The following is a 20,385-nucleotide window of genomic DNA, read 5'->3' on the forward strand; positions in this document are numbered from 1 at the left end:
TCTCATATCCGTGACGTCCTCCCTGAACAAAACTAGGGTGAAACAGGAGAAACCAAGTCACATTTTCATATTATATCAGTCAGTCATTTGTAATGCTAATTTTCAGCTATATTACGCCAGTTAAATTCCTCATTTAGGTTGACATGTATCTCTGATTCTTCTTGTAAGGGGCATAGTTTATGGGTGTGTAGAAAAAAACATTCAAATTCTTTGCTAAAGAAAAAGATTCACATTAATTAAAAGCACAAGTCCTGCTTCAAATGTTTAAGTAAAAATAAAACATCAACATCACGGCTTCGTTGAATACTCGATTCTGATTGGTCAATCACGACGTTCTACGGTCTGTTATTTCATTATAGCAGGACGCTGCTATGAGTAACAGACCGCTGGAATGGATGCAGTTCTGATCTCCGTACACAGCAAGAGGACTACTTTTTGAGCAGAAGCAATAAATAAATTTTTAAATCAATAAAAAAGTTTTAAATCTCTAAAATATTTTTAAACCAATAAGATCATTTTTAAATCAATAAAATAATTTTTAAATCATTCAAATATTTTTTAAACAAATAAAATCATTTTAAATCAATGAAATATCTTTTAAACCAATATTTTTTGTCAAATTATTGATTTCTTTAGTAAGTAGCCATAAAATAAGTGGGGTGAGCGGGTCAATATTGTGAAATGGGTTCATTTCGCAATAATGACTGTCTCGCTGTACATTATCCCGTACTTATTACACGGCTTTGGGGAATATTTGATTCTGATTGGTCAATCACGGCGTTCTATTATTTCTTTATAGCAGACCGTCGCTATGTACAGTAAAACAGACCAATGCTATGGACGCAGTTCTGATGTTGGACTCTGGAGGACCGTTTTTGTGTCAAATTATTGATTTCTTCAGTAAGTAGCCGTGTCATAAATGGAATAATGTACAGCTAGCGGGTCAGTGTTGTGAAATATACCTCGACAGGGCGATGCCGCACAATGACCGGCTTGCTGTACATTATCCCGTCCGTAGTCCATACAGAAAATAAAGCTGGTTGGTTTGGACTCTTAACACTGCATCACATTTCAACTGGTTTTTGTACATTTTACAGTAATATGTAGTGTCAGCAGAACAGCATATCCTTCTAAAGATGAGTCACACAAAATATGCTGACTAACTTTCCTCCTCTTCATCACGTTGATTTTTAGTCTCCCATGATTCAAATGTAAAAATACTGAATGTTGTTGAAAACAACGTCAGTGTGTGAGGACCTTTACCCTCAGTGACTGAGACAAGGTCCAGTATAGAGAAGATACTGGAGCAGAGGCCACGGCCGGGGTTAGAGTTAAGATTGGGCAACGGCTATTATTAGTAAACACACACACACACACACACACCCACACACACACACACACACAGATGTGTATAAGACATCCATTTATTGCTGCGTTCTGTGTATGAAAGGTGCTTTACAAATAAAGGTTTCTACATTATTAATACATATACATTACATTATTATTTATGGCTGTCAATCAATTGAAATATTTAATCGTGATCAATCGCATGATTGTCCATAGTTAAACGTGATTAATTGCAAATTAATCACACAGTTTTTATCTGTTCAAAATGTACCTTAAAGGGAGATTTGTCAAGTATTTGATACTCTTATCAACATAGGAGTGGACAAATATGCAGCTTTATGCAAATGTATGTATACATTTATTATTGGAAATCATTAACAACACAAAACAATGATAAATATTGTCCAGAAACCCTCACAGGTACTGCATTTAGCATAAAAAATATGCTCCAATCATAACATGGCAAACTGCAGCCCAACAGGCAACAACAGCTGTCAGTGTGTCAGTGTGCTGACTTGACTATGACTTGCCCCAAACTGCATGTGATTATCATAAAGTGGGCATGTCTGTAAAGGGGAGACTCGTGGGTATCCATAGAACCCATTTACATTCACATATCTGGAGGTCGGAGGTCAAGGGACCTCTTTGAAAATGACCATGACAGTTTTTCCTCGCCAAAATTTTGCATAAGTTTGGAGCGTTATTTAACCTCCTTCATAACAAGCTAGTATGACATGGGGACATTCCTTAGGTTTTTCTAGTTTCATATGATACCAGTATCTTCACTCTAAACTGAGCCGCTACAACCTATAAATTGCAAGTTGTGTTAATGCGTTTAAGAAATTAGTGGCGTTCAAACGAATTTGAGTTAACACGTCATTATCACATTACAAGCAAAGAGCAGATACTTGGCTATGTAACAACACCTTATGTCATCATTGTCTGCTTAGGGCTAAACTGCACTGACTGGCCCCACACTGGCTTCATGCAGTTTCATCTGAACGTCAGGCATACTCCAGCTCCAGTTGTCATTCCTGCATGCTTATATACAACACTAGTCTTATGTAAAGCCACTAATTATGAGAACATTTTCCACTTCATTATCTGACTAAAGATACTGACTAAACATAAATTAATTGACTAAACATGCCTTTAATTAACTGACTAAACATTAAACTGCCTTTTCTGCCAAAGCAAAGAGCAGATACTCGGCTGCCTTTTATCTACATTGTATTTGCTTAGACTGAATGCTCCGGTATGTCGCCCCAGGTCTTCTGTGTGTCAGTTGGTTTGTGGTAATTTTATTAAACACACCTTTATATGAGGATATGAACCTTGTGATCACAGTGTAAACTAAAATAATTACAAAGTAGATTTTGACACAGGGCTCATACAGTATAAGATAAGGCCATAAGATCAGGTTGAAATGCAAGCCTTGCTTTAGTTGATACTGAACTCTGGTGATACAAATTCTTAAAACAATAAATAAAAGCAATTAATAAATTCACCAAGCAGTTACCATGAACACACAGTCCACTCAGGGCTTTTGCAGTAGTAGCAGCCATTCAGTAATTGATAAAATGTGACATAAATTCATATTTCTGTTTTAATTTGCTTCTTTATTTATCTAGCTTTGTATTAATTCCCTTTTTTTATTTACTCTTCTGTTTAATTTCCCCTTTTATTTATTTAGTTTTGCATTTATTTTGTGACAATATAATTATTAGCCAATTCGGAAAACACCATATTCCAGGCAAAAATTGCTCCAAACACTCATCGTGTCTAGAAGGGAGCCCTCGAACTGCAAAATCTAATCCGAGATCTGCAAACACGTGCAAATAGTCTCGCGAGACTTTCTGCCCGACGACCTATCCTAACCTGAACTATTCCATATCAATGCCTAACCTTAACTAATCGAGATCAACGCCTAACCTTAACTATTTGACGTCAATGCCTAACCTTAATTTATCGAGATCAACGTCTAACTTTAACAATCTCGCGAGAGTTTCCCCCAGTTTGCTGGCTCCCCTTCTAATCCACTACTACTCACCGCCCCTCACTGCACCTCGAGTTACCATTGGCTGGCTGTCCCACATCACCCGTTAACCAATCAGATCGCTCAGACGCGGGGCGGGCTCTGCCGCAGCCAATAGGAATCCAGAGTGGAGGTGTGTGTCAACCGCCCCCGTCGTGTAAACCGGTTTGAATGTGGCGTCGAGGATAAAAAGCGAGCCGTCATGTTCTCGTCCCTCCCTCTCTGCCTCTGTCCGTCGGCTAGGCTGCTGCTACACTCAACCTGCCCGCAACACAACACCAGAAAACAACCATGTCTGAGAAACTTCCCTACAAAGTCGGTCAGTGTGAACAGTTATAATTTTAACCGTTGCTAAGGGGACTAGCGGTTTCGTAGGGCTAGCGGGTTGCTAGGTAGCATGTGGTAAATTATATGTCGTTTATGTTGTTGTTATTTAGCAAAGTGTTTCGCATAAAGTGTTGTTCTTTACAGTCATTTTAGCTTCAAACTTGTTAATGTCCACTTTTCGATACTCGCAGTATGTTTAAATCTGAGAATGAATCGATATGTAACAGTCGTGTATTAGCGCCCAGCATGGTGAACAGAAACGACGTTTTAAAGCCTCTGGATGTTGTAGTTTATTAGCGGAGCCGCAGGCATCACGTCATTATGCCATAACTGTGTTTACAAACTACAATTCCCGTGATGCCTGGCGCCTCCCTCGCCGCCAGTTTTTATTTTTTTTATTTACATGAGTGACAGGAGCAGGTAGAGACAGAGCTGCACTTTTAACATTCTCATGTGCAATATCACTGTTCATTGTGTGCAATATTAATGTCTTGCATGTGCAATATTACTTATTTTTCTGTTTGTTAGCTTACTTTACCTTTTTTATTTTACTTATCTTATCTTATTTACTCATTTTACTAAATGTATCTTAGTTAATTGTTATTCTATTAGGCACTAGTGCTAGAAATAGTACTTTTTTATTTTATACACTTGTATTTTATACACTTGAACTTGTTGTAATTTTGAGCATTCTCTGGCAATCTCTTTCCTTTGGGATTAATACAGTTATATCTTATTTTATGTAGTAATGCTGGGACTACACGTGGTGCTCCTATTTTGCAGTTGTGAGGAAAAATCAGAATCGGAAAAATCTTAGATGCTCAATAAATTGATTGCAAAATACTTGGGGAAAAATACAGAAGTGAAATAGGCTACTAGCTTTGCATTGAGGAATAGAGGGTATTATCCATTAACACTGCAGTTGTAACATTGCAATCATTATCTGCCAAACGAGACATTTGTTCACCTGCTGTGAAGCAGCTGGTTGGTGCAGGAGAAGTTGCACAATGTCCCACTGACTAAGGGATAGCTCTGGGGGCAAAGTACACATTCTCCATTAACTACATGCTGTCAAGTGTCAGAGAGTTCCTGAGTAACTTGTCCGTCAAGTCCTGACGTGTTAATTTCATTTAAATTCTCATTTACTTGAAGCAGTCATACAGTGCCACATTTTGTCATTAAAATGTACATTTTGTACTAGTTTGATGATTTAGGTTAGTGGGTTTGCAGCACATGATCAGTACAGTATAATAATAGAGTGTATGTTGTCATTTTGATATAGTCACTAGGGATGCACCGATACCGGATCGGATATTGGGCCAATACTGACTCAAATAGCAGGATCAGGTATCGGTGACAATGGATCTGATCTATTCAATTATTATGTTTATATATTATACATTATAAACTGGGATTTTAATTCCTGTTTAAATTTTGAATATTTTTTACCAAGTTACTGGTATATCATTTATTATTTTAATAATAAATAAGAAAGTCTTACTTTTGAAGATTTTTTACCAAATTGCTGGTGTATGATTTATAAATTTGAATAATGAATAAAAATTCCATTTGTATAAATAATGTATTTATTTGTTACATTTTGTTTTATAAAGTTAAGAAAACAATGTTTAAGTAAAGCCTGATGTCTTACACCTAAAAGAACAGTCACGTCCACATAGTGAGGCATACAGCTTATTCATTAAACACTGGTATCGGATCGGTACTTGGTATCGGCTAATAACCAAAGCCCACGTTTCTGTATCGGGACTTAAAAAGTGGGATCGGTGCATCTCTAATGATCAATAGTGCTGCAGTGTGTTATTCCATTATAGCTGCAATGATCAGTTGATCTTCATATGTACTGGCAGCAATAACTTTTTTTCCAACATTTTCTGGTAGTTTTATAGGATAAGAGTTGAATTGATTCATTGAGGAAATAATGTGCAGATGGATTTATAATAAAAAATAATTGTTAGGTGTTTTTTTAATTCTTAAAGTAAATTGCTGGTTGGTTTCAACAGAGCAAAATATATTGAGTAATACATACAGGTCTGGCTTTGCTCTCTTCAAATGACTGGCCTGATTTGAGCTGTTGCACAAAGTTCATTGAGGTCATGAGGGAACGTGTACCTGATTAATAGCTGCACTTCAAATGTTAATGCTGTACTGATGGGATTTGGACCACAATGCCTGTCAGTATTGTTGCTCTGCTCATGCGGCTATGCAGGATCACACAATGATTTACATCTGATGATGATAGTAGTTAACTGCCTTTGACCTCAGTGTGAACTTGTGTTCCTAATCCTGCGTCTGGCTGGTCATTCAGGCCAGTTCTGGTCTGGTGCAGTTAGCCCAGAGGTGTGTTTGCACAGACTGCAGCCTCTGGTGGTGAAGGGTGGGGGTTTGTACTTTGGGACTTCCACCCTGCATCCTTCTGGTTTACCTGCAGCATTTTAGAGCCTGCAGCTTAGAGCTGAGTGCTTCACTTCCTGTTTAGTCGTTTTCTGTTGTATCATGATGATCTCTAAATTGAAGTGTAGAGATTAGTGGTGTCAAAAGTTGAAGCTGTAGATCTGTGCTCTTCATATCTGGTAAACTGTGGGTCCGGCTGGTGATTATCAAACTACATTTAGCCCGGTGTTAAACCTGCAGCACTTGTTGCACTCCCCTGCTTTGTGTTCTCTCCAACAGTACAAAAACACACATTGTACAAAGCACCATATTATAATAATATGGATAACAAGAAGAAGAAGTCAGTGCTGTGTGCTTTTCATGTAAAATCGTGACAGTTATCTTTAAGTATGAATCAAGGTCAGATGGTTTAGCAACCTTACTTGTTCATTGTTATTCACTTGTTCTGACATGTTTAAAAAAATACAAGTTGTTGTAGCTAATGCTGTCAAAAGGTAGTAAGATTAGGGCTGTCAATCAATTAAAATATTTAATCGCACATTTTTTATCTGTTCAAAATGTACCTTAAAGGGAGATTTGTCAAGTATTTAATACTTATATCAACATGGGAGTGGGCAAATATGCTGCTTTATCTAAATATATGTATATATTTATTATTGTAAATCAATTAACAACACAAAACAACGACAAATATTGTCCAGAAACCCTTACAGGTACTGCATTTACTTTGCAACTTTGACAGCCTTATTTCATAACAGTAATAAAGTTGTAAAGTGAAAAAATTATAATCTGTAAAAATAATCCTATTTAAAAGGCAAAACATTATTCCCATTGAGTTAAATATTTCAGATTTCCCTGTTTCATATGATGCCAGTATCTTCACTTTACAACTAAGCCCGCTACAAACTGATTGCTTTAATGTGTAAAAAAAATAAGTGGCGTTAAAACAAATTTGCATTAACATGTTATCGCGTTAACTTTGACAGCTAATTAAGATACATTTTTGCTTATTTTCAGTGTCTTGTTTTGAATGTATAGGTACACTTCTGTTAGATTCATTGTAGAGAGATCATGTTCTCCTCTCTCCAGTAAAGCTTAAACAGAAAAAAAACTGCACATGTACAGCACCAGCAGCTGTCTGCAAATGAAAGGAGTGACTGTGCAGTGTACAGACTGTACAGCTGTGGTTGTGTGGATTTTCACAGTACATCAACAACTCAGTCTGCAAATAGACGGCTACAATCTCACATACTACAAAATGACAGTATTTTACATGCATCAGGAAAAACATTAGCAGATATCCTCATCGGGTTTCTCAAAACTACAGCACATTTCCAAATACCACATCCTGATTAGTTTTCAGGAAGCGATTTAACAAGTGCAGAAGAACGTGAAATGAATCTCATCCATGTTGTGAGTCAGTTTAAATCATGTTGAGAGTTGTGCCAATCCTCCAGCAAATATGGACATGTTTAGTGCCCTTTGCAAGCATTTAATATTGGCAATTGAAATTGAAAAAATGTGTCCACTGTGTATAGAAAGCTTCTTAACATCCTGTTTTCTCTCCTAGCTGACATCACCCTGGCCGATTGGGGGCGCAAGGCCATCGATATTGCAGAGAATGAGATGCCCGGTCTAATGAAGATGAGGGAGATGTACGGCAAGACCAAGCCGCTGAAGGGCGCCCGCATCGCCGGCTGCCTCCACATGACCCTGCAGACCGCCGTGCTCATCGAGACCCTCACCGATCTCGGCGCTGAGGTGACATTTACCAGCTGCTTATTAATATTTATCCTTCGAGAAAGAACATCCGCTGATCATTCATGACTTTCAGAAAAACACTGTTCCTGCTGTAACAACACCGTAGTGACATTTAATGTGCCGGCTGCAACTGCAGGAGGAGTTTACTCACAAGAGTTTTATTAAACTTTTGCCAGATTCTGAAAAACTTTTTAAACAGGTAGTCATATTGATCAATCTGCCGTTTTCAATAGATTTGCTAACCCTAGCAGTGAAACATACAGTGCAGTGTGTTTTTCAAAAGCTTTTTTGGATTTGATAAAATCACCCTAGATGTGATGCACTGGAAACTGGTCTTAATGACCTGAATTTACACATATGAAATATCTTATGCTGTGTTCAGACCAAGAGTGAAGCAAATCTTTGCTTTGCTTTATTCATGTGAATTGGACCGCTGGTATCATTTGTGTTCATTCGCACTAGAGGCACCAGAGAGGAGGAGGAGGAGCTTGTCTCCACAGATACCAACAACTTTTCTTTCCGTCATTTCCGCCACCAACCATGGAAGAAATAAGCACTGTTGCTGCTTTGCACATGTTGTGGAAATACCAAAAGCCGTCGTGTCTGGGTTCATAACATCACCCGGCGGCGAGCTGTATTCACATACAGTGCCATTGCACTGACCATCTAGCAAGCCACACGTCGCTACTGCGGTATGAACCCAAAATAAACCGCCTGTGCTGTGATTTTATTGCAATAAACAGATCAAAAGAATGCAAAAACAACAACAACGTAATGATGCTAAATTTGTTAAAAGTCTGAAATCATGCTTTGTCAGGTCTGTCTGCAAGACGACAAGCAATCAACTTTTAAAATGCTTCTTTTCTGAATGGAGTTTGGATGGATCAGTGCCAGGCTATGCTGCTGCTCCATCAACACTCAACATAAAGTCATATAGGCATAAATATGGCAGCAACGTTGTTGTTTCTACCGTAGACAGTCTGTGGTTTATTCACAGAGTTTGGTCCGGTCTCTGTAGAGATATGATGTACTATCGTAGCTCTGGGTGACCACAGACACCTACAAGATTTATTTCCTTCATTTCTGATTCAACAACGTCGTGATGTCAGGAGGAGAATCTGAACGCTGAAAGGCTTTCACGACACAGCGTCACGCGAAGTTCTCGCTCGAGTTTAAATATTTAAAATTTAGCGTCATTCGCCTCTTTGAATGTAATCGTGGCGTGCGAAAAGTTTGCTTCGCTCTTGGTGTGAACACACCATAAGGCTTGAAGATGCTGTGATCTGGTGCAGTTCCAGAAAATCCAGAAAAGGAGCATTACAGATCCAAAAACTGAAAATAATCTTTTTTCATTTCTCCTGCACCGTGGTGAGCGCAGACTTTGTTTCCACTCGGTTCCATTAACATCTTTTGGTTATACATTTTCAAGTCCAGTTAAACTTTTCTAGGAGACAAAACACTCACTACCAGATCTGCGATTGGCTCGGTTAGTCTTTATGGTCGCTTGGTTTCTTCGTGCATAAGCTGGCCAGTATAACCTCCGTCTTCTGCCTTTCTAAAGTGCACTACAGCAGCAGTTCCAGAGAGGACATGTTTATTGATTCATTTATCTGAACAAACTGTCTCAGTGAGTCTGGGATTTTCCTCTCTCCCTCTGTCTGCCTCAAGGCCGCTGTGTTCTGTTATCATGTTGGTTTTTATCCGTCTGACCAGGACTGGTTTCATCCTGCGGGAACCTGCACCCTGAGAACCAACAGAGAATGAATAACAACCTCCTCTCTCCGCTTTCGCCCCAAAATCAATTATACTTCTCTTTCAGTGCTGGTGATACTCTGTAATTCCGAGTCAATCTACCTCCCATACAACCAAAGTTGGTGGTTCTTGTTTGGTCTTTATATTCTAAAAGGGCAATTTTACATTTAAATGAACCTTGGCTTGAGTTTTACTTTACAGTGATTTATTGGGAGGAAACTGACTGTAAAACACACTTTTACTCTGCATCTGGACGGCATTTAGATTTCACTGTGAGCCTGTGACGCTTCTTTTAAGCTGCAGTTGAGAATTCTGGTCACTAGATGGCAGCAGAGTGTGTGTTCACAATGCCAGTTCATTCATTCCTGCTTTCATAAATCTATAATTGAAAGAGTTTGATCATTAACAATGATGATGCTATAATATATTTTATCTTGATGTTAACACAGTCAACATGCCTAACTTTCTTTTCTCAAAGATGCTCTCTGATCATTTAGTTAGGCTTCATAAAAACAAGGCCAAGCACATTCACTAAAGCCTCAAAAGGCCTTGATAAAAATTATAGGCTAAGGTTTTCATACTGTGTCCAGCAAGGTTAAGATATTTTTTAATAATAATCAGAAATTGGTTGTTAACAGTGACACCTGTGGCCGTTAAGTCAGCGTCCTGTTGGTTGCACTACGTACCCGCAAGCGAGCATTAGTCAAAACAGTGAGGCGACACACACGAGACTGAGCGTGATTGACAGGCATCAAGTTGATTAACGTTGGCAACCTCTCTCTCATCTCATCTCATCTTCAACCGCTTATCCGGGGTCGGGTCGTGGGGGCAACAGCTCCAGCAGGTGACCTGACTTATAACACCTCGAGGAATGATCGCTCCACTCAGCCCCTTTGCTCAGTCATATGTAGAAACCCTGTCAGCAACCCAGTTATACATCGCCAAGAAATATTATTTATTAACGTGTAGTTTACATGTTCTTTATAAAATGAGCTTACTGCAGAAATAACCAGGTTCCCTAAGTTCATATAAATGTGCTTAACAATTCCATGTATTCTGGTGATTGCTGTGTGTCAAATGAATTTATTGCTTCAATTCATTCTAGTAAATTATAGAATATTAGAGAGATTAATTCACTCTTCCTGACGCTCTCTCTTCCTCCTCAGGTTCAGTGGTCGAGCTGTAACATCTTCTCAACTCAGGATCACGCTGCTTCTGCCATCGCCAAGACTGGTGTTCCAGGTAATGCACCACCACCACCTCATGTGAATTATAAGATGACCAGCTGTGTATTATGACTTTCTAGCTTTCTGGCAAAAGATACTTTCTATGTTGCTCACCAGATATTGTATGTGAGATGGTTTAATGCCCCTGAGGCGTTGCAGCCCAACTGCCGTGTTGCAGCTGTGTCACAAGGTGGCAGAGAGAGACCGGTGGTAGTCTGCACTGAGACTCAGCAACATATTGAGGACTCGGAGTGATACTCTCACCGACAGTTTAGATTCGCTGCCAGTGGGAAGAGTACGGTCTAGACATGCTCTATATAAAAATAAATTGAAATAATCAAATGTGTCCATCTCTTTGTGTAGTGTACGCGTGGAAAGGTGAGACCGACGAGGAATACGTGTGGTGCATCGAACAGACTCTGTACTTCAAGGACGGCAAGCCCCTCAACATGATCCTGGATGACGGAGGAGACCTCACCAACATGGTCCACACAAAGTATCCCAAACTGCTGGCAGGTTGGTTGCTGTTTATTCCCACCCTCCCCCTGTTCCCTAGTTTAAAGACCTCTCCAGACAGTTTTATGTCCTGTTTTTAGTTAATGTTCTTTCTCAAACAGAGAATGGGGGGTGTGGTTAATAGTCAGACGTAATTCACCCGTTCACCGCACACACAAATACCACGGTGAAAATAAACACACTAAACTAAGGTGGAGGAAACTAAAAAATTAAATGAAACTCCTCAGTTAGCTGCAACAAGTTGGGCTAGCTAACTACAGCTAACGAACTAGAATGACAAACTGACAGACAGATAAACAGATTTATTAGTTTGCTGCTGCTCAGACTCAAACGATCATGAGTGAACCTGCAGCTTGGAGGATGACCTTTGACCTGCAGTTATATGACATATTCCCATTTTAGAAAAAACCTTCTTTATTTCGAGCACAAAATTAAGTTATTTTTGTGGCTAATCAACTTAGTCTGGAAATGACTCAAATGAATATGAAATATCATAGAAATGTCAAAATACACTGGAGGGGGGCTTAAAGTGGGATTTAGAAAAAGGCTTGACGTCACAGGATTCTGGTTAGGTTTCACTATTTTCCCTGTTAACCAGACTTAAGTTTTGGGTCCTGCTGCAGGGAACTAACTTTGACCAGAAGATGTCCCAGGATTCAGTGGCTGGTGATGGATTTTCCCACTCTGTAATATTATATTAACTGGTTAAAGCTGTAGAGAAGAGTTTTGGACACTAGATGGCGGCAGTGGTCTGACACAAGCTGGTTCATAGGGCAACTTCACTCATGTTACATCATTTTGAACTTAGAATTCACAGCAAATATTTTCAAACTTAAACTACTTCATACTTAGAGCTTCCCAAGATTGTTAGTTCTTTCCTCCTTCCTTCCTATTACAAAAGTTTTGCTCTGGATCAGGGATGTCATAATACCAGAAATGTAGTATTCTATACCAATACCAGTGAAATTCCACGATTCTTGATACCAATTACTACGGTAAAAAACAATAGTAAAGCAATAAATCCCCTGTACTCCAACATACACACCCTTTATTACCGTTTGCATACTGGTTTCTGTTAGGAAGTTAAACAGGTCATAATTACTTTCCTAATATATATTTTATTGCTGTGAAAACATCTCCTTCAAACAAATGGATTTATTCAAGTTTCTCAACAAAAACTACATTGAACAAGATTACATTTGAACACGTCATGATAACGTTAGAATTTACCTTAGCGCACGGCGCTAACAGCTAACGTTAACTAGCTCTCGTCCTGCTGATTTCAATACAGATTCGTTGTTCACAATGTAGCACTATCAGACAAAAATTAGGGTGCGTCAATAGTGAGTTTACTGCGTCCCAAAAACATCTTCTATCGACGACAAAGGCTTTAACTTTGAGCCCTGACGGTACCTGCAGTACTGTATGAAAAACAAGTACCATCACATTTTCAGAATTTGGGCATTCTGACTTGTTACCGGTATACATATAGGTTGTTGTGACCACCCTACTCTGGATATTGTGATTGTGAGACTTGTGTCTTTCCACATTTCCCCACCGTGTCCACCAAGGGAAAAAATACTAAGATCATTTCAAATTTTTTTAAAAGCAGCCCAACTGTCGTGTTGCAGCTGTGTCACAAGGTGGCAGAGAGAGACCGGTGGTAGTCTGCACTGAGACTCTACAACACCCCGAGGACTCGGGAATGATTCTCACCACCAACAGTTTAGATTCACTGCCATTGGGAATCTTCTCACCTGGCTCTCAGAAAGAAGTTAAATAAGTTTATAGAGCACGGTCTAGACCTGCTCTATATAAAAAGCATCTGGAGATAACTCCTGTTATGATTTGACACTCTATAAAAGACCGGTGGTAGTCTGCACTGAGACTCTACAACACCCCGAGGACTCGGGAGTGATTCTCACCACCAACAGTTTAAACACACATCGTGTCGTTGTATTTACATGCATAAAGTCAGTTCTTGGATTACTCAGTAATTTAAGAGAAACCATCTAGTTGCAGTGACGTCTCGCATAGTTTTTAAAACATAAAACATCTTATTCGGCTCACTTTTGCTTTATGCACAGTGTTATGAGTACCCTTACGTTGGAAAAAACATCAGGAGAACTATTTCTGTAAATATGTTTTCCATAATTAGGTGACCTTGTGTTTTCAGGTATCCGTGGCGTATCAGAGGAGACGACTACCGGCGTCCACAACCTGTACAAGATGTTGAAAAAGGGCGAGCTGAAAATAACCGCCATCAATGTCAACGACTCCGTCACAAAGGTGAGCAGCCTCGACCTTTAACCCTCTCCAGCTGCATCCTGTGCAGTGTGAATTAGATGAAGGTGGAGAAAAATCCCTAATAATCCGCATTCATTAATGAAAGAATAGTGTGTTAAATATCCCCTTTAAGAATGTTTGTTGAATGAATACTGAGAGTTTGTTTGTAAAATGTGACCTCACAGGTCAGTATGGTGTAATAATATCCAGAGTATGTCTTGGTTTTCTTCATGTAGGATTCAAACTGACTTCTAGTAGACCTTTTGACATAATCTCTGCTGTTTGTATTGAATAACTGCACAGCTTAACTGAATATCTCTGAACTAGAGGTCATGAAAATGCTGTGACTTATGGAAATTTATGGATCTATAAATCTGACAACAGGCCCACTGTGGGAAGTTGTCTATCCCTCCAGATAAAGCTCCATGCATCCCGCTGAATACTGTAATAATATATTTTTCTTGTCTCTGTCCGTCCCTGCAGAGTAAGTTTGACAACTTGTACGGCTGCAGGGAGAGCCTGATCGATGGCATCAAGAGAGCCACCGATGTGATGATCGCTGGTAAAGTTGCCGTGGTGGCGGGCTATGGTGACGTTGGCAAAGGCTGCGTCCAGGCTCTGCGTGGGTTCGGAGCTCGCGTCATCGTCACCGAGATCGACCCCATCAATGCCCTGCAGGCGGCCATGGAGGGTAGGTGATCATGGCCAAAGGGACAGCATATTAATGCCACCAACACTTTTTTCAAACATCATGGAGAGAGAAAAAAACTTGAGTTGACTGTGTATAGTTGGTTAGGATTTAAGATTCAAATCGTGCCTCTGCAGCTGCCAAGATTGTACCAAACACCTGCAGTCTGCAGAAATTATTAATAAGAAAAAAATAAGTCAAACTTACTTATTATGTAGTAACTTAGAAGTTTGTTTAAAAATAAAAAAGACAGGGTTCTCCCTTCAAAACACCACCCATTATTTGAGAACAACCTAAATTATCAGTCCACAGTATATAACCCTTTCTCCTTTGTTGCTCTGTAGGTTATGAGGTCACCACCATGGACGAGGCTTCTAAGGAAGGAAACATCTTCGTCACCACCACCGGCTGTGAGGACATCATCCTGGGACAGTAAGTTGGACCAGTTTAAAGGATTGCATCATATTGTGGGGGAAAACTGACATCGTAAGAAAAAATACAGGAATTTCCACCCTCTATGGGGGTCTGGGGGCACGCTCCCCTGGACAATTTTGTATGTTTTTAAAACTTTGAGAACAAAATGAATAATAATATTATTATTATTATTATTATTATTATTATTATTATAAGAAGAAGAATGTGCTCCAGTAAACAATTTAATCATAAACCCACTGGTTGTATAGATATTAATGGTGATGACACGGCAAAAAACTCACACCCACAAAGCATGGTAAACGGTTGACAATCGCGCCGGGAGCCACAGCGAGCACTAAGTCCACGGGCCCGGGAAGCGGCAGAGCGGTGCTGAAAAGCTCACAGTCAGGGCAGCGAGCCACCTTCACCCAGAGCCGACCTAGAGCCGGTTGTTGCGCACCGCTACGGAAAGTTAGAATGTCAAATGTTGGTACAACAACAAGCTGCATGGTAATTATTGTGTGTGTGTGTGTTCCCTTCAGTCACTTTGAGAACATGAAGGACGATGCCATCGTTTGTAACATCGGACACTTTGACTGTGAGATCGACATGGCCTGGCTCAAAAAAAACGCTGCAGAGAACGTCAACATCAAGCCTCAGGTAGGAAAACTTAGACTTCATTTTTACATGCTGAAACCAAGTTCACTTTTCCATTTTATATTCAGAGTTTGGCATCTGTTCTCTTGGTTTTCTCTTCTGTGTTCCCACTCGGTCGACGCTCTGAGTTCTGTATCTGAACTGTCACAGAAGCAGTAATCCTCCTCCCTCTCCTCCTTCAGGTCGATCGCTATCGTCTGAAGAGCGGCCGTCACATCATCATCCTGGCCGAGGGCAGACTGGTCAACCTGGGCTGTGCCATGGGACACCCGTCCTTCGTCATGAGCAACTCCTTCACCAATCAGGTACTGTGAGCCAGAGAAGAGTAACGGGAGTCATGAGCAGCAAGATTTTAATTTAAGTCCTAGACATACTGACATAATGATGCTGCATCCAATCTGAGTCTCACCACCTGTCATCCCCTCTAGGTTCTGGCTCAGATCGAGTTGTGGACCAACACCTCCAAATACCCCCTCGGAGTCTACTTCTTGCCCAAGCAGGTCAGAACAATGTTTTTTATGCAGTACATCACTTACACGGCATTAAAACTGATCTTGGACATTAGGGCATATTGTCTTTTTTAATCTGTTGATTATTTTCTAGATTGACCAATTGATCTATTATCAAAATAGTTGGCGAACCCATTTTCGTTCACATATCTCAACGTCAGACGTCAAGGGACCCCTTTGAAAATGGCCATGACAGTTTTTCCTCGCTAAAATGTAAAGTTTGGAGTGTTATTTAAACTCCTTTGTGACAAACTAGCATGACATGGTTGGTACCAATGGATTCATTGGGTTTTCTAGTTTCATATGATACCAGTATCTCCACTCTAGCTTTAAAACTGAGCTACAAACTTGGAAAGATTGGTTGCATTAATACGTTAAAGAAATTAGTGGCCTTAAAACAAATTTGCGTTAATGTGTTATTGCATCAACTTTGACAGCCCTAAAAAAATAAAAAGACATTTGATACAGCCCTATCCGCTGACCAATTCAGTTGATCAGGAGAGAACAAGACTGACTGTTGAACTCAGCTGCTGAAAGAGGAAGTGGTGGCAGGCGGCGACCAGGAGAACGCGGATGTGAGTCAGGAGCGGCTGATGAGTTCAGACCAGAGTGGAGAGCTGAGACGGCATATATCCGTTAATAACATGTTTAACCAACTAGTATGCCGACTAGCGGGAGTAGCAACGTTTAATCGCCTAGTCGACTAATTGCGTCCATCCATAATAAATATCCACTTCTAGTCTGTAGAATAAAATGAAATGCCACCAGATTAATGATGCACCCTGCACCAAAACCTACCAGACAATGATTTCCCTTTTTGGAGAAGCCAGACTGGTCTCTTCTCTTCGTTTGTTGAGGGGTCTGAAAACTTGACTCGCGGCCAGCTGTTTTGCAGTCTTCACTTGCCAGATTTTATTTCCGCCCCTGATAATCATCTAAGACCTCGAGGGAAGGGTCGTTTTGAAATGATGAAAACAATGTGCAGTTGGTGTGGTCGCAGATAAGCCTCTTCTCTTTTAATGCAAGAGTTGAACTCTTAGATGTCTATTCAGGATGGAACGGATACATTTAAGATATAGATCAAGCTGGGTGACTTTAAAAAGAGGGATGATCTCATCTCAGTTCCTTTTACAGTGATCTTGGCATGGTCTATTTCACTTAAGCCTGAAAACCACAGTGAAAAAATGAAAGCAGGAAATCCCAGATGTGATGTTTTTACAGTGATAGAGAGCGGTTACATCAAAGGGAGCAGGGTTCATAAGACGGGCTAGAATTGGAAGATTAAAAAAATGAAACAGGAAGCTGCTGTTCAATGCAACAGATGTATTTGGTGCTGAACAGTAAAAAGCCAAGAGATGATGTGGAGATTTAAGGAGCGGGGTTATGCCCTCAGAACATCTCCCTCCATCCAAGACGACCCTCCATATAAGTCCTTCATATCCACTCCCTGTCTAACAGAATACACCAGATTTCTTACACAGCTGGATCGCTGTACAAATCCATTAAGGCCGCTCTGAAATACAGTTTAATACATCAGAGCATCAACAGAGATGTTTGGTTAATCACCTGTGGGCTCAGATTAGGGTCAATACGACTCTGAGCTTGAGAAATGGTGTCTTGAAGTCTGTAAATGTGTAGAAAAATATATGTAGTTGTAGAACTAAAATGTGAGCGTCGAAATAAAAATTTGTGCAAAGAATCAGATGTTGACAAAAGCAATTTCTTAAATCAGAAAAGTTACGAGTACATTAGGGCTGCAAGCAACAATTATTTTCATTGCCGACTAATTTGTCGTTGTTTGGTCTATAAAATGGTGAAAAATGTGGATCAGTGTTTCCCAAAGCCCAAGATGACGTCCTCAAATATCTTGTTTTGTCCACAACTCAAAGATATTCAGTTTACTGTCACAGAGGAGTAAAGAAACCAGAAAATATTCACATTTAAGAAGCTGGAATCAGAGAATTTAGACTTTTTTCTTCTTAAAAGATTACTAGTCGATTATCACAGTAGTTTAATACTTAATTTGCTGCTTCAGTTCTCAAGATACAAGGCAGAGCAATATTTAACAAAACATCTAATAAACCAACTTCTGTTCAAGTTAAATGAACAGTGGATTAACCTGCTGCTTCTGTCCTCATTTTCAATATAAACAGTAGATCAATAATACAGAGATCAACAGCTGATAGTGATCAAACAGCTTTGGACAGAATCATTCCTACAAACGCTGTTTAGAGTTCACTTATAGTAATCAAGCTGTCCTCTTACAGTGTTCATTTTGGGTCTTTTCATACATGAAAACATATGGAAAAACATTTTAAAACTATTTTAGACTAACGTTAGTTGAATTTCTGTTTTGTTTTTTACTTCACTCCCGTGATAATTTGCCTCGCGGACCGTCTGCTTTCCGGCTGGATACGTGAGGCTGATGCTGCGTGCACGTTGATATCATGACGGGAAAAAGGTCATTTTCTCTGAATAAAAAACAAATGTTTACGGGGAAAGCACCTGTGGGTGAAGCCACCCTAGTCAGGTTGATTGATAACACCTCGTCACGTAAGGCCACCAAAGTGAAACGCTACGGGGTGACAGAGCGAGGAGTCCCGGCGAAGGGGCGCCGTTCATCTGCATAGATATAGATATAGATATATATCTATATCTATATATATATAGATATAGATAAAATTGACTTGACTCTCTCCCATTTCTCTCTGTCTCAACAGCTGGATGAGCAGGTGGCAGCTGCCCACCTGGACAAACTGGGGGTGAAGCTGACCAAGCTGACAGACAAGCAGGCCAAGTACCTGGGTCTGCCCACCGAGGGGCCCTTCAAACCGGACCACTATCGCTACTGAGCACCCTGTCCAGCTGAGGAAGAGGAGGAGGAGGAGGAGGAGGAGAAGAAGAAGAAGAAGAAAGAGGACGAGGAGGTGTGGCTAGAACAGTTTTGGTGTTTAGGTGTAGCAGGGTTTGGTGGGTGGGAGCTCAGAGATGGGCCAGGTTGCACTCTGAGCACCACTTTAGGTTTTGGACTTCCAAATCTCAACGTTTCAGGGACTCTGAGAGACAATTTTGTGTTTGTTTCTTCCCTTTTAAATAACCTTCCATACAGCTGCTGTTGAATCACTCATTTCTGGTTTGAAAACATGAGACATTTGAGCTCAAACTGCTGCCCCAGACAACTACCCAAAGCTTCCATCTGGAGCTTTATTTGTGTAGGAGTTTATCACATCAGGAGGGTGCAGAAACATCCAGCCCTGAATTTCAACTGAAAACCATCTCATTTAACACCAATATCTTCAGTCGTCCACCGTCTCTCCTCTTTCTTTCTCATCAATACTCTTCTGAAAGTGCCACTGTGGCTGTTAAAGAGAATTCCTCTTGTTGTTCGTCATTCCCTCTCCATTTATGGAATAAAATAAACCCTTTTCTACCTTAGCTCTTCTCTCCGTCTCGTCACGGCTCCAGGTGGAAGGTGACCGAACTGGTTCTTCTTCTTCTGCGTCTTTTAATGAATCGAGGCAAACGGTTTAGTGTACAGCGGCCTTATTCCAGTATGTTCACACATATTTGCTGCCCTGGGTCAGCGCTTAATGGAAACTGTACCTGACAAGATGCTCATGAAGCGCTCGGTGTGTTTTACTAATAATCCAGGTCGATCGGTAAAGAGGAGCTCTGATGCCAAAGGAACCACCAAAGCGCATCATCTGATTTCTAAAGTCTTATTCTTTCTGTCTTCCTTTTTTTATTGTGATTATTTCATTTGACTTTAAGGGCCAAAACATGTGCAACGCCCCTCCCCTCCCCACCGCTGCTTTTATTTCTCACTGTAGCCAATCATGGTGACGTTAAAGCGGGGGTCGCGGTTCTCAACGGTTACAGCCTGAAATAGAGTTCAACTGCTTGTAAACGATGGATTGAAAGTGTCAGTTGTGACAATGGAGAATAAAAGAAAAACATGTTGACTCTGAATTGTTTCTCCTCCATATGGTCGTGTGATAGAACACATTTTTATGACAAAGTGGAAGTCCTGCTCCTGACAGTTAGACATGAGAATTGCACATTCTGGTATCCTTGAAGGACGGGTCCATTATTTTGGATTTGAATACATGAGGAACACCACTGAGAAGCTACAGAATGATATAAAAACCTCAAACATTCACATTTTGGTCAAAGTACATATGTTTTAGAGTCAAAATTATATTTTCCCCAAGCCCTTCTAAAACATTTTCCCACGTTACCTGATGTAGGTTTCTGCATGACGACGTTCTACATATATACATAATATATCCTTATTAGGGCTGACCCAAATGCTTCTAAGCTTCGACCATTGTACCATCGTACTACTTACCCACATCTCTGGTGCTTATAGCGACTGATAACGCCTATTTAATGGCCTTATAAAAGTCGAGTCAGGTTAAAAAAGAGGTCGGAGGTATAATAATAAAGGCCCTGCTG

The 20,385-nt window shown here is 40.2% G+C and overlaps 1 protein-coding gene and 1 non-coding gene across 2 annotated transcripts; both read left to right on the forward strand.

Annotated features, from left to right (window-relative positions):
* Positions 1-3,543: 3,543 nt before the first annotated feature.
* ahcy (adenosylhomocysteinase) lies at positions 3,544-19,899 on the forward strand. Its single transcript, XM_037765683.1, has 11 exons — positions 3,544-3,701; positions 7,692-7,882; positions 10,801-10,876; positions 11,224-11,376; positions 13,553-13,665; positions 14,146-14,353; positions 14,695-14,782; positions 15,307-15,424; positions 15,604-15,726; positions 15,850-15,921; positions 18,651-19,899. The coding sequence occupies exons 1-11, from the start codon at positions 3,674-3,676 to the stop codon at positions 18,780-18,782; spliced, it is 1,302 nt and encodes a 433-aa protein (XP_037621611.1). The 5' UTR covers positions 3,544-3,673; the 3' UTR covers positions 18,783-19,899.
* Positions 10,999-11,131, forward strand: LOC119499111. Its single transcript, XR_005209286.1, has one exon. It is a non-coding gene; the product is annotated as a small nucleolar RNA SNORA17 (small nucleolar RNA).
* Positions 19,900-20,385: the final 486 nt, after the last annotated feature.

Source organism: Sebastes umbrosus, chromosome 1, assembly GCF_015220745.1.
Source record: "Sebastes umbrosus isolate fSebUmb1 chromosome 1, fSebUmb1.pri, whole genome shotgun sequence".
NCBI lineage: Eukaryota > Metazoa > Chordata > Actinopteri > Perciformes > Sebastidae > Sebastes > Sebastes umbrosus.